The sequence below is a fragment of the Eptesicus fuscus genome, chromosome 13 (genome assembly GCF_027574615.1).
Source record: "Eptesicus fuscus isolate TK198812 chromosome 13, DD_ASM_mEF_20220401, whole genome shotgun sequence".
Lineage (NCBI taxonomy): Eukaryota > Metazoa > Chordata > Mammalia > Chiroptera > Vespertilionidae > Eptesicus > Eptesicus fuscus.
The window spans coordinates 54,636,213-54,661,848 of NC_072485.1; the positions used below are offsets into that span (position 1 = coordinate 54,636,213).

At 37.9% G+C, this 25,636-nt stretch overlaps 1 protein-coding gene across 3 annotated transcripts in view; it reads left to right on the plus strand.

Moving 5' to 3' along the window:
* The window catches only part of GTF2H1 (general transcription factor IIH subunit 1), a 34,910-nt gene extending 11,237 nt beyond the window's left edge, over positions 1 to 23,673 (plus strand). For all 3 annotated transcript variants that reach the window (XM_054725014.1, XM_054725015.1, XM_008149000.3), the window contains 13 exons: positions 3,790 to 3,982; positions 5,217 to 5,382; positions 6,291 to 6,384; positions 7,667 to 7,816; positions 7,949 to 8,028; positions 10,928 to 11,055; positions 11,163 to 11,250; positions 14,333 to 14,421; positions 14,801 to 14,918; positions 17,457 to 17,547; positions 17,987 to 18,102; positions 20,124 to 20,216; positions 22,702 to 23,673. In XM_054725014.1, the coding sequence (XP_054580989.1) occupies positions 3,790 to 3,982; positions 5,217 to 5,382; positions 6,291 to 6,384; positions 7,667 to 7,816; positions 7,949 to 8,028; positions 10,928 to 11,055; positions 11,163 to 11,250; positions 14,333 to 14,421; positions 14,801 to 14,918; positions 17,457 to 17,547; positions 17,987 to 18,102; positions 20,124 to 20,216; positions 22,702 to 22,788 (1,493 nt within the window). In that variant the 3' untranslated portion in view covers positions 22,789 to 23,673. The remainder of the gene's footprint in view (positions 1 to 3,789; positions 3,983 to 5,216; positions 5,383 to 6,290; positions 6,385 to 7,666; positions 7,817 to 7,948; positions 8,029 to 10,927; positions 11,056 to 11,162; positions 11,251 to 14,332; positions 14,422 to 14,800; positions 14,919 to 17,456; positions 17,548 to 17,986; positions 18,103 to 20,123; positions 20,217 to 22,701) is intronic.
* The last annotated feature ends 1,963 nt before the right edge of the window (positions 23,674 to 25,636 follow it).

The window sequence follows — 25,636 nt, forward strand, 5'->3', positions numbered from 1 at the left end:
AATCGGGCCATCAGGGGAGCAGTTAGGCACCAATCAGGCTGGCAGGGGAGTGGTTAGGGGGTGATCAGGCTGGCAGGCAGAAGCAGTTAGGGGCAATCAGGCAGGCAGGCAGGTGAGCGGTTGGGAGCCAGCAGTCCTGGATTGTGAGAGGGATGTCCAACTGCCCGTTTAGGCCCAATCCCACTGGGATCAATCGGGCCTAAACAGGCAGTTGGACATCCCTCGAGGGGTCCCAGATTGGAGAAGGTGCAGGCTGGGCTGAGGGACACCCCTGCCCCTCCATGCACGAATTTCGTGCACTGGGCCTCTAGTCAATAATAGATACTAAGGTGAAATTTAGCAGTTAATCTTGTTTAAAAAAAAACTTCAGAAGTAGGCCTCTCAGAGGCAAGGGCTAAGCTAGAGCAAGGATAAAACAGTGACTGAGAAAAGAAGCCTAGGAGGAATTGGATACTGGACAGACTGGCTGACAGTGTAAATTGTTTCATATTGCTGCTTCTGGCAATAAGATATTTCATCTAAACTGTTGGTCTGGAAGCAGCATCTTCACTGAAAAAATTGGGCTGAGAATTCTAGGCAGCATGTTCATACTACCATGAGTCACCCACTTAATGGGACAAAGCCCCTTCAATCTGTTTCCTTTATAAAGACAAGCACCACTCGTTTTGGTTTTTTTTTAAAGATAGGTTTTTAAATATATTTTATTGATTTTTTACAGAGAGGAAGAGAGAGGGATAGAGAGTTAGAAACATCGATGAGAGAGAAACATTGATCAGCTGCCTCCTGCACACCCCCTACTGGCGATGTGCCCTTGACCGGAATCGAACCTGTGACTCTTGAGGCCGACGCTCTATCCACTGAGCCAAACCGGTTAGGGCAGCACCACTCTTTGAGAATACAAGTTCTCCATTATGTAGGTATATTGACATTCCCAGTCCCAATTTATTATGAAAATCTTCAAAGTTATAGAAAATTTTAAAGAATGGTACAACATATACTATATAACATATCCTGCCTAAATAGGACAGTTATTGCCCTAGCCAGATTGACTCAGTGGATAGAGCCTGCAGACTGAAGGGTAGGGAGTTGCAGGCTTGATCCTGTATCTGCGTGTGAGAGGCAACCAATCGATGTGTCTCTTTCACATCACTCTTTCTCTGTCTCTCCCCCTCCCACTCTCTCTAAAAATCAATGGGAGGGGAATAAAAATCAATGGAAAAATATCCTCGGATGAGGATTAACAAAAAAAAGTACGGTTATTAGTTTGCCATATTTGCATTATTGTTTATGTATACTTTGACTGCTTATAATATTATCACACCACCAAAATTTTAATATTCAGACCATTTTATATTTCACCTATTGTCCCAGTAATGTTTTTAGAATTGATTTTTTTAAACCAATATTCAATGTAGATTCATGTATATAGTTATAGCTTTTATATTTATACTAGAGGCCCGGTGCACGAAATTCGTGCACGGAGGGGGGTTGTCCCTCAGCCCAGCCTGTACCCTCTCCAATCTGGGACATCCCTCTCACAATCCAGGACTGCTGGCTCCCAACTGCTTGCCTGCCTGCCTTCCTGATTGCCCCTAACCGCTTCTGCCTGCCAGCCTGATCACCCCCTAACCACTCTGCTGCCAGGCTGTTTACCCCCAACTTCCCTCCTCTGCCGGCCTGGTCACCCCTAACTGCCCTCTCCTGCAGAGTTGATCACCTCCAACTGCCCTCCCTTGCAGGCCTGGTCCCTCTCAACTGCCCTCCCTTGCAGGCTGGGTGCCTCCCAACTGCCCTCTCCTGCTGGCCATCTTGTGGTGGCCATCTTGTGTCCACATGGGGGCAGGATCTTTGACCACATGGGGGCAGCTATATTGTGTGTTGCAGTGATGATCAATCTGCATAGTGCTCTTTTATTAGATAGGATAGAGGCCTGGTACAGGGGTGGGGGCCAGCTGGTTTGCCCTGAAGGGTGTCCCTGATCAGGATGGGGTTCCCTTGGGGCATGGGGCGGCCTGAGCGAGGGGCCTGTGGTGGTTTGCAGGTGGGCCACGTCCCCTGGCAACCCAAGCGGAGGCCCTGGTATCTGGAATTTATTTTCCTTCTACAATTGAAACTTTGTAGCCTGGAGCGGAGCCAAGCCTGGGACTCCCTCGAGGCCCACAGCCATTTGTGTTGGGGTTATAATTGAAACTTTGTTGCCTTAAGTGGGTGGGCCCGGCCAGGGTGTGCGGAAAGCTTTGCTTCCCCTATTGCTGGCGGCAACCCTGGCCTGCTCTCTCAAGCTTCATTCTGCCGCCATTTGTTTGAATTTGTTTACCTTCTATAATTGAAACTTTGTAGCTTGAGTGGAGGCTTAGGCCTGCAACAGCTGGCAGAAAGCTTGGCTTCCTCTGTTACCTAGGAAACCTTGCTCTCTGTGGCTGTAGCCATCTTGGTTTGGGTTAATTTGCATGCTCGTTCTGATTGGATGGTGGGCATGGCTTGTGGGTGTGGCTTGTGGGTGTGTTGGAGGTATGGTCAATTTGCATATTTGTCTATTATAAGATAGGATATATACATAGATATAAACACACACATACATATTTTCCTATATTATTGATTTCAGGGAAGAGGGATGAGAAATAGAAACATCAAAAATGAGAGAATGAATCATTGATTGGCTCTCTCCTGCACACCCCCCACTGGGGATCGAGCCCACAATCCAGGCATGTGCCCTGACCAGGAATTGAGCCATGACCTCCTGGTTCCTAGGTCCACGCTCAACCACACTGGCTGGGTGGTAATTGTAGTTCTTTAGTCTCTTCTCTGAGTATAGGGTTGTAGAATATCACATATTATGATTATGCCTAATTGTCTTAACTTGTAAGTGGTGGTGGTTACTTCCTATTCTATCACCTCAGAAAGCCTGTTGTGTCAGGTTGTCCTGCTTTGATCACTTGGTTAAAGTGGTGACACCAAATCTCTCAAATGTAAAATTTCATATCTTCCTTTGCAACTAGTAAGTAAACCATGGGTTGTGTTTTGGAATTTTTTGAATCATGACCAATTATCCTATCTAATAAAGAGGGAATATGCTAATTAACAGTCACACCCTCAAAGATGGCGGCACCCAGTCCCACCAGGACAGCAGGTGCACAGCAAGGCTGGGCCCACCCCCAGGCGGGCACGGCCGCTCCTCGCACCTGCCTCCGGAGTCCCCCAGTCCCCTCAGCCCCCCAGCCTCCCAGGGCCAGCCCAAGGCACAGGCAAGCCTCAGATGGCAGCTGCCCAGCCGCCCAGGGCCGCCCAAGGCTCAGGTAACCAGGGCCAGCTGAGGCTTGCGCTGCCAACAGAGGCAGCAGCAGAGGTGTGATGGGGCATTGCCTTCCCCTGATTGCCAGGTTGCCTCCCACCCCGAAGGGCTCCCAGACTGTGAGAGGGGGCAGGCCAGGCTGAGAGACCCCCCCCACTCCAGTGCCTGAATTTTCATGCACTGGGCCTCTAGTTTTTATTAATGATAATATTGATTGGAGGTAGCTGTTCAGGGTGGATTTGGGACTCCTATTGACTGTTTAAGAAGTTTTAAAGGTATCTGCCCCAGTTGAATGGAACTAAAAGCTCTTTAGTATCTAGAGGTGAAAGTGCCACACAAAAGGAATATTAAAGGAGGAAGCAGAGTGTTAGCAGTGTATTTGTTGAACTGTGCTCTGGATTATTTGAGAAGAGTGCATTTCTGCTAAGTAAGTAACCTGTTGTATGGCAGTTTCCACAATGTGTGTGTCATCTAATTAACCTCATATTTCCTTTTAGGCCAGAAAATCAGTCCAGAAGGAAAAGCTAAAATTCAGCTTCAGCTGGTTCTGCACGCAGGGGACACAACTAACTTCCATTTTTCCAATGAAAGCACAGCAGTCAAAGAGCGAGATGCAGTGAAAGACCTTCTTCAGCAGCTGCTGCCCAAATTTAAGAGGAAAGCTAATAAAGAACTTGAAGAGAAAAACAGGTGAAGGAGGGAAAGAATAGCCTTTTGAAAAACTAGGTTCTCTCCAGTCTCATAGAGTAATAGCTTGCTATTTATCATCCCTTGTACTTTGATAGTATAATATAGGAAAATATAGCTGTGGTATCTTTTTTTTTTAAATATATTTTATTGGTTTTTTTACAGAGAGGAAGGGAGAGGGATAGAGAGTTAGAAACATACATGATAGAGAAACATCGATCAGCTGCCTCCTGCACACCCTCAACTGGGGATGTGCCCACAACCAAGGTACATGCCCTTGACCGGAATTGAACCTGGGACCCTTCAGTCCGCAGGCTGACGCTCTATCCACTGAGCCAAACCGTTTAGGGCAAGCTGTGGTATCTTTACCTCTGTGTGTGTGTGGGGGGGGGGTTGTTTGTTGTTGTTGTTGTTGTTTTCAACTTTAGCTTCTTACTAGCTGTTTAGCTATGGGCAAATGAGAATGTATAAGCTCAGATGTTAATTAACTGCCTAAAGCCTAACATCTGATTAGGAACAGAACTGAGATTCAAAGGTGCTAAGATTCCTTAATTTCTTTTCTCAGATCTCTTCACAGAAAAGATACTAAATCATTAGAAGTGTGTTTGTAAATAAGAAACCTGAAGGAAATCATACTGTTAAAAAGTTGATTTTGTGATATCATTACTATGTTAGTACAGTTTTGGTAATATTATTATACTTAAAATCCTTTTATTCTTGAAAAAAAAGTTGAGAAAGCATGTAAAATGATGAGAATTTCTGATAAGATGAATTCCATCACCAATATCTTTCAGTCATCTGTGCTATGACTCCAAGAAGTCACCATGAAAAATTAGTTGCTGGAAAATCTTAAGCATACCTCCTCTTCTTCATTCGCCTTTATTTGTAAAAAAGAATACAGTGCAATACAAATACGGATACAATGACCTTTGTATTGCTGGGATATGGAAATGAATAAGACCATATCCATGCCCTCAAAGAGTTTTAGTCTTTGCTTCAAACTTCCATTTATATACACTTTATTTGTCCCTCCAAAAATGTGGGGTAGTTTTGGTTTTCTGTTTGGTTTTGTTTTGGCTTTTAATTACTAACAAATGAACTAAGTGGCTTGCTGCTGCTCAGTCATCACAAAATGAAAGTTGTGTGTTTCAGTATTTTGTGTTCAAGTCTTTAAAATTTTGCCTAAATGGTGTTTTGTTCTAGAAAGTTCAGTGTATTCAATATGTTCTATCCCCAGAATGCTGCAAGAAGATCCTGTTTTGTTTCAGCTTTATAAAGACCTTGTTGTGAGTCAAGTGATCAGTGCTGAGGAATTCTGGGCCAATCGTTTAAATGTGAACTCAACAGAAAGTTCTTCCACATCCAATCATAAGCAGGATGTTGGCATTTCTGCAGCATTTCTGGTATGTGACCCTTCTAGATTTCTGAAAAGGTGAGGGCGGAGGTTAAGGAAAACCCTGATTGTGTGTTAACAATGCCATTTCTTTGATAAATTTTAATATTTTCTTGTAAATTCATGGGCATTTCCATATTCATGGTATTCTTCTAAAATATTTTTAAATACATATAGTATTTTTTAAATTTGTATTTTTGCTATTTTTCTTGGTTTCTGGACTTGACCCTAACATGCTGGGAATCAAATGGACTTTTAAAAAAGAATCTTTTAGCAATTGGACTAATATTTATTTCCCCTAGTAATTTTAAATTTAGGGCTTTCTGATAACTTTTTTATGGTTGCTATATTTTACTTACAATAAAAGTTAAATGTGTAATAATTATCATAGTATAGAAAAAGTAAGGGTTTCAAAATGCATCTTAGAGAAAAATTGGGAGTACCTTACTTGTAGAATTAGAAAATGTCTCTCCTCTGGTGGAACCAAAACCGTATTTACACATTTAACAAAAATTTGAGTATACATTTGGCATCTTTCTGTGTGCTTAGTATTTAATTAATAAGGCCTTCCTTAAATAAACCAGTCAGATAATATTTGTTTATTTAGTAAGTAAAATATGTTATAGTTTTGGTAACTGTAGAAGTTTATGATAAAGCTCCCATACCTATCTGTTTTTGGCCACACATAAACATGCCTGTTTGACCATGTAGGATTTTCAAGGAAGCAGATTTTATAGGTCACTAAGATTATATGAAACCAGGCCAGGCTTCTTTGTCTCTCTGCAAAAGTAAAGGTGAGGGATTCCCTTTGCCTCTGTAATTCATTCAGAAACTCTGTTTTTCCACCTTTGTCCAGTGTCTGCTGTGTGTTTAACATCTTTCCCCACTATTTTAATGAATATATATTCATTATTTTAGGCTGATGTCCGGCCCCAAACAGATGGATGTAATGGTCTGAGATATAATTTAACCTCTGATATTATTGAGTCCATATTTAGGACCTATCCCGCAGGTAAGACGAATCACTTCTTTCAGATAGCTAAAATATTTATTTGTATGAATTCAGTAATATTTCAATGAAAAACAAAAAGTTTACTTTTTATTCCTGATCAAGTACAACAAAATATGTGAAGTACTGTACCTAGTTCCTGACAGTGGTAGATATTAAAGTTTTTAGTATATAGTGTATTGTCATCAATTCATTGGTATGACGACTTTCCCATTCTTTCCATCAGTAGCTCTTAAACTTGATTTATCTTTAACCATACCTGAGCAGATGACATCCTCCAGAGGAGAGGCATCAATAAATGAGTCTTTAGAGCACTAACTCAAATCATCCTTTATGCTTCCTCCAGGGTGACCTTTCTAACTTAGAAATCCTTTCCCTTGCAGAAACCATCCTAATAGGATCACCCCAGCCCTGATGATTTATGATGTGCAGCCAAGGTTGAGATCCGCTGCTTTAGTCATTTTTTAACCAACCAGTGCTCTCTTAAGCCATATACTGTTCTTCTCACTTTCTCATTCCTGCACCTTTAGTCCTTAGGAAACATACCTCTCCCACAAGACTCAGCTCAAGCCCTAACCGGTTTGGCTCAGTGGATAGAGCGTCAGCCTGCAGACTGAAAGGTCCCAGGTTCGATTCCGGTTAGGGGCATGTATGTACCTTGGTTGCGGGCACATCCCCAGTAGGGGGTGTGCAAGAGGCAGCTGATCGATGTTTCTCTCTCATCGATGTTTCTAGCTCTCTATTCCCTCTCCCTCTCTGTAAAAAATCAATAAAATATATTTTTTTAAAAAACACCAATAAAATATATATTAAAAAAAAAAAAAAGACTCAGCTCAAGCATTTCCTCATTACCACCTCTGACTTCTTCGGGCAGATATGAGCCCCCTCCCCTTCTGTAGGGCCAGTGTCTGCCTCAGAGTTATTACATTGTAATGTCATTATTTGCATATCTTTCTGATAACATAATGGTGTGCCAGACACCATTCTAAAGCCTCTGTGTATATTGACGCATTTATTTATCGCAAATACCCTATGAAGTAGGTACTATTATTAAAACTTGTCAAATCTAGTACAAAATAAGCTTTTGTTTGTAATGGTTAAAATTCATAAAGGTAGTACCTCATCTTATCTCTCAAGTTATATTTCATATTTATAATTAGATTATTATATACAGAATATATAGTTGAAGTTTTATACTCTAGTTTTTGCTATTTATATTTCAACTAATTTGAGGTTTTAAGAAATGGATATGCAGCATGTAACTGTTATGGTTTTTCTTCCACAGTAAAAATGAAATATGTAGAAAATGTTCCCCACAGCATGACAGAAAAGGAATTCTGGACACGTTTTTTTCAGTCCCATTATTTTCATAGGGACCGGCTGAATACAGGGTCAAAGGACCTGTTTGCAGAATGTGCCAAAATAGATGAAAAAGGTAATTGTTTACCCCTGACCCACTCTCTCGTTTATTTTGCTGTTCTCTACTTATTAGTGATGTTAATAATGAATTTTTTAATTTCTGAAAAAGGTAAGACTTGATCGACTTTTTATTTCATTTATTTTCTAGGGTTAAAAACAATGGTTTCCTTAGGAGTGAAAAACCCACTACTTGATTTGACAGCTTTGGAAGATAAACCATTAGATGAGGTAAGTTTTGGAAAAGGATTTATGAGAGAACACAGTCTTTTCCTTGTCTTCAGCATTTTTATAATTCTAAAATTGCCTTAAGTGAGGATGTTTTACTTGTGAGACTGTAAATCAAACAAAATACTTTTATCTTGATGACTTATCAGAAGTGCTTTTTGGTAGTACTGTTGACTATTAAAATTGCTTGGAAAACAAATTCCTGTATGAGTTGCTAAAACTTTTTAAAAGAATTTTCTAGCTCTCCCATCAACAATTCTCTAGGGTAATAATGAAAGCTTAACATATTGATGAGTCTGGCTTTATGCTCTAGCTAACAGTCTCTATTAATGTGGATAAATCTTAATAGACAAGGGAAAGGTAAGCTTTTGCTGATTGCCCATTATTTACCCACCATGAACTCACTCATGATCCTTACCCACACTATCCCCAATATGTTTCAACAGGCACACTTTCAAATATGAGCTACCTACCTTAGCATCATAACTCTAGATTTGCTTACTTATCCAGTCATAGAAAATGAGGTTATATCTTCTAGTCAAACCTATCTATCTATATCTTATGGAGTAAGAGGAAACTGCCTTCTCACACTTATATTTTAATTTTCTTGCCCATTTTTTTGCTCCTTTTCTGCTGGCCATATACACATGCTCCCACCTACCTATCTTTTTTTTTTTCCCCCTAACTTTTCCTCTAATTTTAAGTTAGTGTATTTACTCACCAAGTGAGAAGACCAATGTTAAAATTTTGTCCTATAGTCTAAATTACATATTAATAGAATATAATTTTTGGTACGCATGTGAGTCTTTTCCATAATGAAATTAAGCTTTCTCTTGGTGATTCTTAGCACTCAGTCCCTTCCTTGGTGATTCTCAACATATTACAAATAGGACCCTCTTAATCATCCTGACAAAAATGAAGTATAGGGAAGCTTAGAGATTACACCTTACTTTATGTGATGAGAAAAGACATTTTAGGGCTTTTTTTTTTTTTTAATAGAAAGATGGTATATTTTTACATACATATGTGTAACTTTCTTCTTCACTTTGCCTATTACCAATATCAGTCTAAACTAAATATACCATAATTTTTAAGTTCATATACTTTAAAACCAAATTAGCACCTGGCTGTGGTGACTCAATGGATTGAACGTTGTCCCATGGACCAGGTTTCGGGCTCAATCCCCAGTCTGGTATGTGCAAGAGCCAGCCTATCAGTGATTTTTCTGTCATCATTGATGTTTCTCTCTCTCTCCCTCTCCCTTCTCTTCCACTCTGAAATAAATAAAAATATTTTTTAAAAAATAAAGAAAGAAATGTTAATTGATTCCTTTTTTCTTTGGTGCCTCTTCTTCCCCTGTCATCCTCTAGTTGTTACTGTCCCAGGATATTGTCTTTGGGCCTCCTCCTGAATACATTCTCTACATGCCTTTGCTTGAAATACGAAATATGTAATGATGAGCCCTAACCGGTTTGGCTCAGTGGATAGAGCGTCGGCCTGTGGACTGAAAGGTCCCAGGTTCGATTCCAGTCAAGGGCATGTACCTTGGTTGCGGGCACATCCCCAGTAGGAGTTGTGCAGGAGGCAGCTGATCGATGTTTCTCTCTCATCGATGTTTCTAACTCTCTATCCGTCTCCCTTCCTCTCTGTAAAAAATAAATAAAATATAAAAATAAATAAATAAATATGTAATGATGAATCCCAAATAGCACACTGGTCTGTCAATCCCCGAACTCCAAAATCATATATCCTACTGACTACTTGATATCTTCACTTAGATAGTTCACAGACATCTCAATGTAACATGTCCAAAATGGTACTTTTGATTCCTATCATCATAAAGGATTTCTTCCTGGGTCTTTCCTATCTCAGTTAAAGAACATACCATGGACTCACTTGCCCAAGCCAAAACCTAAGGGTCTCCTTGATCCCCCTCCCTCCCATCCTTTACCTTCAACATTCATTTTGTGTTAACAAATCCTCCACAATACATCTCTAATCTGTCTACATCTCTTGACCTCCACAGATACTTACTCCCTCTTGCTGTAGACTACCACCATCTCTGGCTTTCATTGCTTGCATTGGCCTTTTAATTGATCTTCCTAATTCCACTTTTGTTGTCATAGATCATTCTCTCCTAGGAGTAAGAGTTATAAATCAATTCATTATGTTCCACTATGTAAAACTCTTCAATTTCTTTTTATTGAACATAGAATAAAATAAAAACTCCTACAAGACCCTTCTTGATTTGGCCTCTACCTCCTACTTCTCAACTTGGGCTAGTTCCTCATTCATGCTCCAGACATAATGACCTTCAGATCTGTCCCAAGCTTTTTCTACCCCAGAGTCTACACCTGCTGTCTTTCTTCCTGTTCTTCTACCTAACTAGCTTCCACCCATCTTTCAGATATCTATTCTAATGTCACTTTTCCAGAGAGACTTTTTCTAACCTCCCTATGTAAAATAGCTCCTCTTCCCAATCCAGTTGCTACATTATCACACCCTCTTTTTTTGTTTATAACATTTGTCTCCAGATACCCATTTTACAGAGCTAGCCGAGACTTCACATTGGAAAAGTGATGAAGTCAGAATTTCATTTCATCGCTATGCTTTTTTCACTGTATTTTGTTACTTAATATTTTGCTAACTCCAAAATTTCTCTTTAAAAATGAAAGCTCAAGTTAAGATTTTTTGTTGATGGTAAATGAGTTAGTGGTATTTCTTAATTTTTATGTGTATATTGTCACTTACTTTTAAATGTTGACCTATAAATATTTAGTAGTGTTCAGAATTAATAAACTCCCATCATACAGAAATTTTTTTTCAGCTAAATATGTCTTGTAACAGATAAGAAAATTAGAACTTTATTTTGATTTTTAATCTACTAAATTGTTTCTTGTAGGGCTATGGCATATCCTCTGTGCCATCTACTTCTAATTCTAAATCCATAAAGGAAAATAGTAATGCTGCCATCATCAAGAGATTTAACCATCACAGTGCCATGGTCCTAGCAGCAGGTCTCAGGAAACAGTTAAGTATACATGCAAGGTGCAGTGACTGAGCTTTCCAAGATAGTCAAAATTAGTTGTGTTTTTGTTCTGTGATTTTTAACATCACTTTCTTTTTCTTGTTTTTAGAGAAGCACAAAATGAACAAAATGGTGAGCCCAGCAGCATTGATGGAAATTCCAGAGATGCAGACTGCTTTCAGCCAGCAGTCAAAAGGGTATGGGTAAAAAGTTGGGAACGTGTAGGGCTCAGGTTTCTCCAGCTACCTTATGTATAACTGCTAGTACTTTATGTTGACACTTGATTATATCAAATGACTTAGTTCTTCTAACCAACACGTTAAGCATTTGGCTTAAATTGAAGAACTTTTTAAATTTGGCTTGCCAGCCAGCTTTCCATGGACTCAAGTCTGTTAACTATTTTTATTGTTTGTGTTTTCTCATGCACATACTGACATATAGTTCTATTTTCTGGGAGAGAGTATTCAACAAAGGCAGTGTGAGAGAAAGAAAAACTGAAGGTTTATGTATAATGTTTTTAAAAGATAGGATTTGGCCCTCAGATTAAACCTGGCATTTCAAGACTAAATATGTCTTCTTATTAAGTATTGACAGTTACCTACTTGCATATTCCTTCTTTCCTTGCAACTTTACCAGGTGACTCTATTCCTCTGTTTTTGTTTGCTTGCTTATCTTTGTTTTTTTTTTTTATCCTCATCAAAGAATATGTTTTGATTTTAGAGAGAAAGAGAGAGAGAAATATCAATGTGGGAGAGAAACATCAATTGGTTTCCTCCTGTATGCTCCCAACCAGGGATCGAACCTGCAACCTTTTGGTGTGTGGAACACTCCAACCAACTGATCCACCCTGCTAGGGATATTACTCTGTGTGTGTTCTTAAGTTTCTCCCTCCCCAGTTACAAAAATAAATTACAATAAAGCTTTCTTATAGGGCAATATGTATTGAAATTTTAAAAGTTTATGTCCTTAATTCTACTTCTGAACATTTATTTTTTTAAAAATAAAGGTGTGCAAAAATTTAGTTACAAATGCTCATTATAACATTACTAGAGGCCCAATGCACTAAATTCGTGCAGGAGTAGGCCTTCCTTCCCCCCGGCTGCTGGCACCTGCTTCCCTCTGGCACCCAGAACCCGGGCTTCCCTCACCGCCCCAGCTTCATCTGGAAAAACGTCCGGTCTAATTAGCATATTACGCTTTTATTATAGATAACAGAGAAAATGGCAAACATCCTAATATCTGTGGTACATCCATATAATGAAGATCACTGCAGTCGTTACAGACTTTAAATGGTTTAATCATATATTGAATTAAAAATAGTTAATATATGCTATAACAGTAGTTCACTTTATAAAACATTAAATTCAAAAAACTGTTGAGTTGCCTAAAATATTAGATGGTGGGAAACAAAATGAATAAGACAGTTCTTGTATTCAAAGAGTTTAGTGTCTGTAGGTAAGCCAAACATCAAAAAAATAATTACAAAACAAAATTTAAAGTATACTAGTTGTGTTATTTACAATAGGAACCAAAGAGAATATAAAATGAATGAATGAATAGAGTAGAATAGTTCACAAAGTAGATTGTATACGATAATTTCACGTGGGAGAAAAAGAAGTTTATGGACTTGAAAAAGTCCTTTAAAAGAGCATGCTAAATGGTAATCTTTCTGTAAAGGGGTTGTGGTTGAGTCTTATACTATATTTAATATATTTTTATAATATGTTTGTACAGGTATTTGAACCTTTAAAATTAACAAAGCCATTAGGAAATTTTTTCTAAACTAAGAAAAGTGAAACTAAAATGTAAGTTATAGGTATTAAAGAAGAAATCTAGGAAGTGATGCTTTACTTTGCAAACTCTTGCACTAAGTAGAGTTGATTCTTGATAGGCAAAGAGTTGTCACAAATCACTGTGGATTTTCATAATGTTGAATAATAAATGCTAATTCTAGATATTCTTTGAAGTCAAGAGTTGCCTCTGTTCTACAGAGGGTTTTGTAGGATGAGAGATTCAGAAGTATTGATAGAGTTCTTACATTTATGGAGCTTTCAGTTAAGTATGAAAGTGTGACTTAACTATGCTCTGGCAGAAGTTTAGGATTTGGATTATTATGGGAGGTTTGATAGGGTCACAACTTAGGTAAGGCAACAGCAGGAATCAAAATGAGGTTGGCATATGTGAAAAGTAATGACATTAATATGCCTTGAAGTTGGCTAAAAGGTATGGAGTTGAGAAAGTATAAAATAGGCTGACTCTAAGTAAGGGGGGACTAATGGATGTATTACTCTGAATATGCTGAAGTCAAATTTATTCCTGTACTACAAGAGAACTATTCAGACTCTTAAAATAGGGGCAATTTAAAATACTAAATGTTCAAATTGACCTTTTTGTGATATATTTAATAACCTAGAATTTTTTAATTAATCCTCACCCAAGGATATGTTTCTCTCTCCTCCTCCCCAAAAATCAGTCAATAAATTTAAAAAAGAAAATTATTCTTTAAAAAGAGTTCATAGTCCTATCTGGTTTGGCTCAGTGGATAGAGCGTCGGCCTGCGGACTGAAGGGTCCCAAGTTCGATTCCAATCAGGGGCATGTGCCTTAGTTGCAGGCACATCCCCAGTGAGGGGCGTGTGGGAGGCAGCTGATCAATGTTTCTCTCTCATCTATGTTTCTAACTCTCTATCCCTCTCTCTTCCTCTCTGTAAAAAAATTAATAAAAAAAATAGTAAGTTCATAAGTAAATCCAAATATTTGGAAGAATTAAATATAAGATAAACATGGCATTTCAGAATCAGTGGAGGGAAAAAACAGATTATTCTACAAATGGAGTTGGGAGGACTCATTAATAATTTAGTAAAAGAAACTCAAATTACCCACTTTATTCCTTATTCCAAAATAAATTCCAAGTGGATTGAAGATTTAAGCAAAAATTAATTCACAGAAAAATAAGCAAAAAGGGAATAATTAAAAAACAAACACTAAATTGGAGAAAAAGTATAAATTAGTAATTTATTGGGGGGGGAGTATTAAAATACACATTTTTACCTACCAAATTGTCAAAAATTAAAAGTTTAGTAGTAATTAGAATGGTTGGAGTGTAGGAAAACAAGTGTTCTCTCTAATTGGTGAGAAAATGGGTTCAACCACCTGTACAGCATCATCTCTAAAGTGAAGTTCATGGTATGAAGACTTCATACAGTTTTACTTTTTCAGTCATGTTCATTACTTTTACAAGGGAAAGTTATGATTAAAAGTGCTGTGTTAATAATTACAGGCGAAGTTACAGGAGTCCATTGAATATGAAGACTTGGGAAAAAATAATTCCATAAAAACGATTGCACTAAACCTCAAGAAGTCAGATAGGTAAGTTTGGTCAATATTAAATTAAGTTGAGGCAGGATAGTTATATAACACAAGTTATTACAGAATATATTCTGTAAGTATAGTATTCAAATTTAATTAGTTTGTTACCATAAAAGTACAGTATTCTTTTTTCTTCAAAATGTACTTTGTGCATCTCAGGAAAGGATCCTAAATTATCAAAACCAAGAAAGTAAATTTTGGCTCTCTGTGCTGTTTTCATCTTATTGTCCTTTTATGAAGTAAATCATCTTATTGAAATCTCATTAACTGTATTATTTTCTGCTTTGAGGGAAATGTACTGAGACTGCTAAAATATTTAAAAGACAAATGTTGAGCACCTTTATTCTGTGTAATTTCTTTCTTCTTTGCTAATGTTTAGGTATTATCATGGTCCAACTCCAATCCAATCACTACAGTATGCAACAAGTCAGGATATTATTAATTCTTTTCAAAGTATTAGACAAGAAATGGAAGCTTATACACCCAAATTAACTCAGGTAGGTTATTTATATTGTTTGAAACCAGAATTCACACACGATTACTTCCTTATTTTATGTGCACAACTATATAACTAATATTCAACTATATAACTAATATTTTAATTGTGTTTAAAAACATATTTCTGCTAAATAAATTGAAAAAAATCAAGAGGTAGAGAGAAAAGGTATTTGGCTTATTCAAGAAGCATTTGAAGACAAGATGGTAATGAAAAATAATGACTTTTGTGATTGCTAATTTTTCCTTCCATATACACAGTTTTGTTGGTAAAATCTTTCAAAAAAAATCTTCTGGTCATCACTCTTAACTATTCTGCATGACCTCAATATAAAATAAATATGTAAAACATGATCTATTCTTCATTTTTCCCCACCCTTATTTATACTTTAGTTGATAATCAATTTCTGTCAAGCATTCAGTATTTTTTTATTTCATCACCTTGTTTTATACAAACCTGATCAGTTTTCCACACTGCCATTACAGCTATATTTCTAAAAACATAAATCTGATCTTATCACTCTGCAGCTTAAAAACCTTCGGTGTCCCCCTTTATTGCCACAGTAATTATCTGAATGCCTTTGTCTGGCATGCTAGATCCTTTACAATCTGTCCCTAACCCACATCTCCAGTTCCACCTGCAGCTATATCTCCACCATTCCCTTCCACACATAACAAAGAGTCCTGTGCTCCAGCCTAACACACGAGACTACCCAGAGTTGTTTAATCATACTATCTTCATGCTTCTGTGCTTTGGCTTATGCTTTCTCTTTTCTTAGAATGCCCTTAGCCTGTTCTGCCATGGGAAACTAATAATAATTATTCAAGACTCACCTTGGATTTAATTGCCTCTGTAAAGCAATCTTTAACATACCCCGTAATGAGTTTTTTCCATTTCTCTTTTTATAAATACTGACTTTATTGTAGTTCTTATCACATATTGGGACTTATATTTACTTTTTATTTTGAAGTAATCAAAATAGATTGACAGGAAGTTACAAGAAAAATGTTTTCTGGCCAATTTTGAGAGTTGATCCTTTTATTCCTAAATATTTCAGTGCGTATTTCCTAGAACAAGATATTATCATAAGTAATAACAGTAAAGTTATAGAAATAATAAGTTAACATTAATAAAGTACTCTATAACCTAAAGTTCTTACAAATATCTCACCAGTTGTACCATTAATGTCCTTTTTTGCAAAAGAAGACTTGTTGGTCCAGCATCCAAGTCAGGTTCATGAGTTGCATTTAGCTCCCATGTCTCTTTAGTCTCCTTTAAAATGGACTCATTTTTCAATCTTTCTTTGCCTTCCTGACCTTCATATTTGAAGAGTACAAGCCATTTTTTGTGGAATGCCCTCAATAGAGTTTCCCTAATGTTTCCTTAACATTGGATTCACATTATGTATTTTTAGCAGAAACAACACAGAACTAATCTGTAAATGATGTGTCATCCTCACATCAGCAGGCACATATTTATTTGTCCTAACTTGTGATATTAACTTTGATCACTTGATTAGAGTAGTATTGGCCTGCCTTTCACAAGTTTTTGGTTTCAGTGCATTGTAAACACTCTGACAAAAGAAAATAGGAGCAAGTAAACTTCCATGTCCCCTTGACTTGTGGTTATGTGCTGTACTCAATACCAAGCTTAATTTTTTTTCTCCAGCCCATACATACATGGCTTTATACTTGTAAAAACTCCATTGAAAAACTTTGAACACACTAATCCTGTACTTGAAGCTGTTCAGCAAATGATTTGTTCCTTTCTGTGGCCACAGTGCCTGGTACTTGTGGGTGCTCATTGAGTAGATATGTCAGTTATGTCCCTGAATGTTGATACTGACACAGTGCAGAATACATTTTTTCCTATTTTAGCTACGTATATTCACTTCTTTGATGACAAATGATGTATTTCTGCTGTGTTGGTTCCCCTTCCTCACCCCTACCCCCAGCTGCCAGCAAGGATACATGTTGTTTTACTTGTTTCTTTTCCTTAAATTCAATTTTACCTTCAATGGTAAGAGTTCACAAGTTAAGTTGAATTGGTGCTTAAGAAAAGGTTTGAGCCGAAACCGGTTTGGCTCAGTGGGTAGAGCATCGGTCTGCGGACTGAAAGGTCCCAGGTTCGATTCCGGTCAAGGGCATGTACCTTGGTTGCGGGCACATCCCCGATAGGGGGTGTGCAGGATGCAGCTGGTCGATGTTTCTCTCTCATTGATGTTTCTATCCCTCTCCCTTCCTCTCTGTAAGAAATCAATAAAATATATTTTTTTAAAAAAAGAAAGAAAAGGTTTGACAAGGCAAAAGTGTGAGTTCTGGGGTACCTGTGGACTTGCCTAGTATTCCTGGAAGATTGGTATGTATTCACTTTCTACACAGACCGTGTTTCTGTGTAAAAAGTAGTAGTTCGCTCTGGTTGCTATAAATTATATATTTATACAGTAGTAAGACTTACTGGACACTTTGCTATAAAACTGAAATGTTAAGTAAGAAAGATGGCAAAAAAGAGGGAAACTACTTTCTGTGCTTTCTTTCAGGTTCTCTCAAGTAGTGCCGCCACTAGCACCATCACAGCACTGTCACCTGGAGGAGCACTTATGCAGGGAGGGACACAGCAAGCCATAAACCGTATGTGCTGGATCACCTTCTATTGCTGTCTAAAGAGCAATTTGAAAGGAGGGGGCTAAAATTTTATTGGTGTTTCTTTGGAAATTTTCTGGATGTTTTTTGTTGTAATTTTTATGCATCCAGATCCTGAAACATATCTAGACAATAACTTTGATTTCAGAATTGTCTTAATTTTATAAAACGTGGCACATTCGTAGTCTCCCTATATCATCCTAAAAGCTTTCCTTTTTCCTCACCTACCTCTTAGACTAAAGGGAAACCTTAAAGTTTTTCCAGAATCCCAAAGGATTTTAAATTATGTGATCTGTCAGCCACAAAATCAGTAACATATCTCAGAATAGCACATCCTGGTTTGGCATTGGCAAAGAATGCATGTTCTTCTTTCTGAAACTATACATACGGGAAAATAGCTTTCATCCCATGGGCCTTTCTTTTGCAGAGATGGTGCCAAATGATATTCAGTCTGAATTGAAACACCTGTATGTGGCTGTTGGGGAACTTCTTCGGCACTTCTGGTCCTGCTTTCCTGTTAATACGCCATTCCTAGAAGAAAAGGTCAGAACCAGTTTCAAACACAGCCAGCTATTATAGTAGTGTGACTTAGTGAGGTATTATTTTGAAATTGGAAAGTTGTATTAAGTGTTTACCATGTGACAGACAGTGGGATAACTGCTTTGCATATGTTATTTAAGCCTCTCAGCATCCTGATGAAGTAGATATTGATACCAGTTTTAAAGATTAAGAAACTTAGGTCCAAACCAGTTCCATAACATATAATCATACATCTTAAAACTTGTATTTACCTCTAAGCCACTGGGAATGATTAAAGAACAGAGACCTAAAACAAGTCACATCAGTATAATTAATTACTTGGTACCCTTTTTAGGAGTAATGGAATCTAAGCTGAGATTGATGACTAGTATAGTATTAGCTATTTAACACTAAAACCTTGTTAACCAATTAAAGGAAAGTTGGCGTATAGGAAAGTACAGTATTAATGGTAGTAATTTTACTATATAGATTATTCTTTAAATTTTTTAAGAGAAAGACAAATGCCCTATTAAAAATAATAGGCAAAAGAATTTTAACAGACAACTAACTCACTAAAGAATGCAAGTGGCCCAATAAACATAAGAGGAAATTTTTATACTCACTAGTACTCAAATAAATTATCCTTAAAGATAACAGTGAGCTCTAACAGGTTTGGCTCAGTGGATAGAGTGTCGGCCTGTAAACTGAAGGGTCCCAGGTTCGATTCCGGTCAAGGGCATGTACCTTGGTTGCGGGCACATCCTCAGTAGAGGGTGTGCAGGAGGCAGCTGATCGATGTTTCTCATCAATGTTTCTGATTCTCTATTCCTCTCCCTTCCTCTCTGTAAAAAAATCAATAAAATATATTTTTTTAAAAAAAGATATCAGTGGAGGAACATTTTCATCTAAAATCTGCAAAAGAACAAAAAACTTAAAATGATCTTTTTTTTTTTAATGACTTGACCCAGCCCTAGCCAGTTTGGCTCAGTGGATAGAGCATCGGCCTGCGGACCAAAGGGTCCCAGGTTCAGTTCCAGTCAAGGGCATGAACCTCAGTTTCAGGCTCCTCCCCAGCCTGGGCCCTGGTTGTGGCTCGTGCAGGAGGCAGCCAGTCGATGATTTTCTCTCATCGTTGATGTTTCTATACATATATTTTAAATGATGACTTGGGTGAGTATGTAATGACTGAAAGATGTTCATATTAAACCTAGTGAAATTTTAAAATAGTAGGCACTGTGTATTTTCTGCATATATACTTTTATACACATGCACAAAAAATGTCGAGAAGGAATAGCTAAGATTTAGAAACAACCCAAGTGCCCATCAGCAGATGAGTGGATTAAAAAACTGTGGTACATCTACACAATGGGTTACTACGCCACTATAAAAAAGAAGGAACTTTTACCATTTGCAACAGCATGGATGGAACTGGAGAGCATTATGCTAAGCAAAATAAGCCAGTCGGAGAAAGATAAATATTACATGATCTCACTCATATGTGGGATAAAATGTTCAACATAATTTGATGAACAAAAATAGATCCAGAGACAAATGGCAGGGGAGGTGCAACCAAAGGACTTGCATGCATGCACATTAGTGTAACCAATGGACACAGACACTGGGGCTTGCCCGGGGTGGGAATGGCTGGGGGTGGGAGGGTATCAATCGGGGGAAAAGGAGACATATGTAAAACTTTAGACAATTAAAAGAAAAAGAAAAAATAATGAAATAAAATTTTAAAAAATGTCAAGAAGGATGTGAGTTATGGACCAAAGTGTTAGTGATCTATGAATGGTGCTATAATAATAAGTATGTTTTTATTTTCTACCTTTTGCATTTTTAAAATTTTTCTATAGCAACCATTATTTTGGGGATAGATTTCTTTTACTTTTAAATTTTTAATTATCTTGCTTCTCTGCCTGGTGGAGCCAATTAATCTTTAAAAAAATAATAATAAAGTAACCTTCCTTTGTCTATTTTTATCTTGGTCTCTATAAATGCTTTGAGATTGTTCTGTAATTCATTATTTCTTTTACCTTTTGTAGGTAGTGAAAATGAAAAGTAATTTGGAACGATTCCAGGTTACAAAGCTCTGCCCATTCCAAGAAAAAATTCGAAGACAGTATTTAAGCACAAACGTAAGGCAACAATCTGATTTTGGCCTGATTTTCTTTTTCTATGTAGGAAAATGAGACTAACTTGGTTTTCATGTAAATGAGTAGAATACATTGTTTTTCTCTTACTCAGAATACTGTTTTTTAACTGTAAAATAATAAATATCTGTGTGCCCACCAATCACAGTAAGAACTAGAACATTTCCATAGGTATTCCCTGAGGGTCCCTCGCAGTTACCTACCCCTCACTCACACTCTCCCAAGGCCGTGACTAATGAGGCATTTCTAATAATCATCTTCATGCTTTTCTTTATAGACTTACAACCTATGTTTGTGTTCCTAAAAATTTATTTTTGCTCTGGCCAGTTTGCTCAATGGATAGAGTGTAGGCCCATGGACTGAAGGGTCCTGGGTTCGATTCCAGTCAAAGGCATGTACCTTGTTGCAGGCTCCATCCTAGGCCCTGATCCGGGCGCGTGTGGGAGGCAGCCAATGGATGTGTCTCTCTCACATCGATGTTTGTCTCTCACTGTCTTCTTCCACTCTTTCTGAAAATCATTGGAAAAATATTCTCGGTATAGGATTAATAACAACAACAAGAAAGAAATATTTTGAAAGCCAGAGTAGTAAGCACAAACCTAGCAACACAATGAAAGGCAGAATTGCTACTCTGTGATAGTAAATTCAACAGCCCCTGATTGTTTACATCAGGGTAGGGTACTGGATGAGGTACTGAATGAAAAGTGTCACTTTGTGCCCAGGATTTTTAGTTTTGTTTTTAATGCAAGACTAGAGCAACCACAAAAGATTGTTTTTGTGTATGTTATGCAAATCCTTTCAGAAATGATAGGAAAAAATAGTTTATACAAACTTAGAACTCATATTTCCATAAATAGGATAATCAAAAAGAGTTTTATAATTGAAAGCTGAAAAATCTGCATCAGTAAGATTTTTAGTAAGTCTTTTTTTTTTTTAATTTTTTTATTAAGGTATTATATGTGTACATATCTTACCATTGTCTCCCCCACCCCACTCCCATTCATGCCCTCACCCCCCCCCCAGAGTTTTGCGTCCATTGGTTATGCTTATATGCATGCATACAAGTCCTTCAGTTCATCTCTTTATCTCCCCCACCTCTCCCTAACCTGCCCCTGTAATTTGACAGTCTGTTTGATGCTTTACTGTCTCTGTATCTATTTTTTTGTTCATCAGTTTATACTGTTCTTTATTATCCATAAATGAGTTTAGTAAGTCTTTATACCCTAAACATTCTAAGCTGTTTTTCTCAAAATATAACGGTATTAGTTGCCAGAAAAGCAGCTTGGAGTATCTTTGAGCAGCAGGGCAAGGATGATTTTTGTATCATTTTAGTTCCAGACAGAACTAAATAACACACAAACACACACACACACACACGATGATAACATGTAAATAGGAGTTTTTTGTTTTTTAACTCTACCTCAGACTGGATCTAAGTCATTGACATGCTAAAAGGATTTAGGGCTTCCTGGTTTTTATCCCGATACTGCCAAAATGACTTGGAGACTTTAAAAGACTTTTGCTTCCAACCACATAAAAAATGTCTATATATTCCAAAGACATTCTACCTCTGGAGTCTTCATTAGCTTAGACCAGTGGTCGGCAAACTCATTAGTCAACAGAGCCAAATATCAACAGTACAACGATTGAAATTTCTTTTGAGAGCCAAATTATTTAAACTTCTTCTAACGCCACTTCTTCAAAATAGACTCGCCCAGGCCGTGGTATTTTGTGGAAGAGTCACACTCAAGGGGCCAAAGAGCCGCATGTGGCTTGTGAGCCGCAGTTTGTCGACCACGGGCTTAGACCAATGTGGTCCTATTGACTTCTGGTTACGTCCATGATGAGGGCAAATTTTTTTTCTACTCAAGATACATAGTGCTGGCCTAAGGTATGACCTAGTACTTGTGTGAAGCATTGAAACCATTTAGATTTTCTGTAATCTGAGTTATATTGGAATCCTGAAATGTTGGAGCTGGAAAGGCCCTAAAAAACATAGAAAAGTGCTTCACAAGATTGGCTATGCAGCAAAATTAACTGCAGGAGCTTTTGAAAATCAAAGATTCCTGGGTCTCATCTCAGACCTGCTACATCAGAATCTTCAGGGGAATGAGGCATTTTCAAATGTTCTGTAAGGTAATGCGAATGCCACTGTCCTGGCCTCATTTGACAGAAGAAACTAAGGCCTACTACACAGTTAAGACTTTCAAGTTGTCCTGTAACTGGTTAGTGACAGGGCAGACATTACAACCCAGACAGAACAGGTGAATTTCCAGCCTCTTCTCTACCCCATCATCTCAATTTTCTGTACAAAATGTGTCTGATAACACCTTCACTGAGGGCTTGCACGTTGCCTTATTGGGAAAATGCAAGTGAGCTTTGAAACTGTACTCTGAAGTACATGCCAGATCTGAATCAGAGGCATTGACTTCCCAGCCCAGTTGAATAAATGTCCTGCTATGTTTTTCAGTTGGTAAGTCACATAGAAGAGATGCTCCAGACAGCCTACAACAAGCTCCACACGTGGCAGTCACGACGTCTGCTGAAGAAAACGTGAGGTGTCTGTGGCTCTTACAGGTTTTGTGAGATTGAAAGAACTGTGACCTGCAGTGACTCTGGAAACCTGGCCTGACAGACATGCAGATGATCAACAGAAGTGCAAGAAACGTCTGCACCACACCAACTCTCAGAGCTGGTGCTATTGTACTTGCACATTGTGAACTGAAAGGAAAGGAACTGATTAAACTAAAAGCTGGAGAGGTAAATTAAGGCAGAACCAAAATGAGCTAAGTTGCAAATATATATATATATATAAATATATTTTTTAAAAAGACACTGTTTACTGCAGTTACTCAGGAACTGCTTTTGATTCATATTAAGCTGCTTTCAGAAATTAAAAAAAACAAACACTTTTTAAAAGGGTGCGTTGATAAAATCTGAGGTTTTTGTTGTTTTCTGTGTAAATTTTTTTTCTAAGTTTATGGCACAGGGTACACCTTAAGTATTTCTCCTCCATCCACCACTTGGATCCTCAAGTTTGTACCTTACATCAGTAAGTTAAAGAGAGTCCTTTAAAGAGGGAGACTGTTGCTCAACCATCAGGAAACAGTTGTGCTCAGAAGACATCATTGGTCCTGTGTTTCCTACGGAAATGAGAAACAATAAATATTGCACTGAATGTTTGTGGTTTAAGTCCCTAAATGATAAAGAGGGAACAGAATTTGCAGAAAGTTGTGTGGGGTTTTATGCAGAATTTTGTCAGAAGACAATGGTGCTGCATGTTCTTTGAGTGCAAATGTACATTGCTAAGATTTTTTTTAAGATGGCATGTGCTTTGAAAAAAGGAAATTGCATTTTTAAAGTTTAAAAATCTTATGAGTGAGAAATATAAGAGATCTTACTTATTTTCACTTCTTTAGAAAAATAAAAGATGTTTCTCATATCTCCTTTTCTCCAGTATCTGACTGTTACTATCTTTGGCAAATTGATAATCATTGCTGAAAAGCCTAAATGCAAAAAAAAAAAAGATGTGTTCTTGTTTCTGAAATCCATGCTGTGCCCTATTTTGTCCCTAATAGGATCAACTGTTTAAGACTTTAGATGTCTTATATTAAAAGTTACGGGAAAAAAGTAAAACTTTTATAGATGCTCTTTTAACTGTAACACATCTTGTGGTTTCTCATTATGTTTTATATTTACTTGGGTGCACTGCATAGGGCTACTCATTCTTTTTTAAAGCCATTATATAAGCTAGTTACCTTTCATATAATGTCTACAGTAGGTCAAACCCTGTTCAGACTTTGAACTAGTAAAAGGAAAGAGGCAACATCACTTTCTGCTTCATTCCTCCCAGTTCTTTCATATCAGGATAGTAATGGTGCAATCCCTCACACCTTACAGTTTTACAAAGTATTTTCAAAATGTGTTATCACCACAAGCATTCTAAATAATAGCAATGGAGCAGATAGAAAAATGTTTGAAATAGAAGAGTATGGGCCCTGGCCAAGTAGCTCAGTTGGGTAGAGCATCATCCCAATTCACCAAGGTTGCAGGTTTAATCCCCGGTTAGGGCACATACAAGAATCAACCAATGAATGAGTACATAAGTGGAACAACAAATCTATGTTTCTCTGTCTCTCCCAACTTCCTCCCTCTCCAAAAATCAATAAATGAAAAGAAATAGAAGAGTATGTCTGTGGGAAAGGCAGATGTAAAGAAGTAAAATGCTCTGTTAAAGATTAAGTGATAAAGACAGTGAAGCCATAAAAAAGAAACTGGGGGAGCTGAGTAGGCTTCACTGAAGAGGTAACAGTGTAGTCGAGCCTTGAAGATTGAATAGGGAAAAGAACGATGAAGGGATGAAGGCTTGGAAAGACCCCAGTGTGTTAAGGGAACAGTGTGTTTATTAGATTGAAGGGTCAGTGGTGCCAAGAGGCTGGAAAATCAGTTTACATTAATGGCTCTGTATGTGAAGGTCAGAAATTGGGACCTTACCCATTAGGTATAAGGGGTCCCCTGGGAGAAAATTTGAGCAAATATGTTTTTTTCTGAAGGTCTTTTGTGGCTTTTTGTTAGGGTTTTTTTCGATAAAAAGTCTGGCAGTTAGGGAGGCCAAAACCTGGAAGGCTTTTGCAACAATCCAGACTGGAAACTGGTCTGGATTAGATTAGAGTTCTGGTAAATAGAAAGAAGGGGACTGACTAACGGACATTCCTAAGGTATGTGACCAAGTCACTCATAGAGAAGGAAGGACTTAAGAGATTTCACCAGAGATAGCTCTCAATTTTATGTCTACTTTGCTTTTTAAATATTTGATCCTTCAAGTCCTTTAAAAGTGAACTTTGGCCCTAAACGGTTTGGCTCAGTGGATAGAGCGTTGGCCTGCGGACTCAAGGGCCCCAGGTTCGAATCTTCCGGTCAAGGGCATGTACCTTGGTTGTGGGCACATCCCAGTAGGGGGTGTGCAGGAGGCAGCTGATAGATGTTTCTCTCTCATTGATATTTCTAGCTCTCTATCCCTCTCCCTTCCTCTCTGTAAAAAATCAATAAAATATATTTTTTTAAAAATAAACAAAAAAAAATAAAAGTGAACTTTGGCCGCCATTTAGGCCTGCTATGGCCTTACCTTCCCACTGTGGAAAATGATAGCCTTTGGTGACTGAGGGCTGCTCTAAACCAGCATGTACCAAGCACCTTTCCTGCTGTCTCTCACTTCGTTCTCACAACAGCCAGTGCATCAGATGGTGCTATAGACTGTAAATGGTGTGCGCATTAATTTATCCACATTCACACAGTAAGTGGCAGAGCTGGAATTGACCCTAAACTGCTAAGCTTCTGTAGCCACTTAGGGATAAGATGCTTGTGAAGTTGGAAGCTTTGATTCCCCAGCCTGTGCTCCTGTTGCC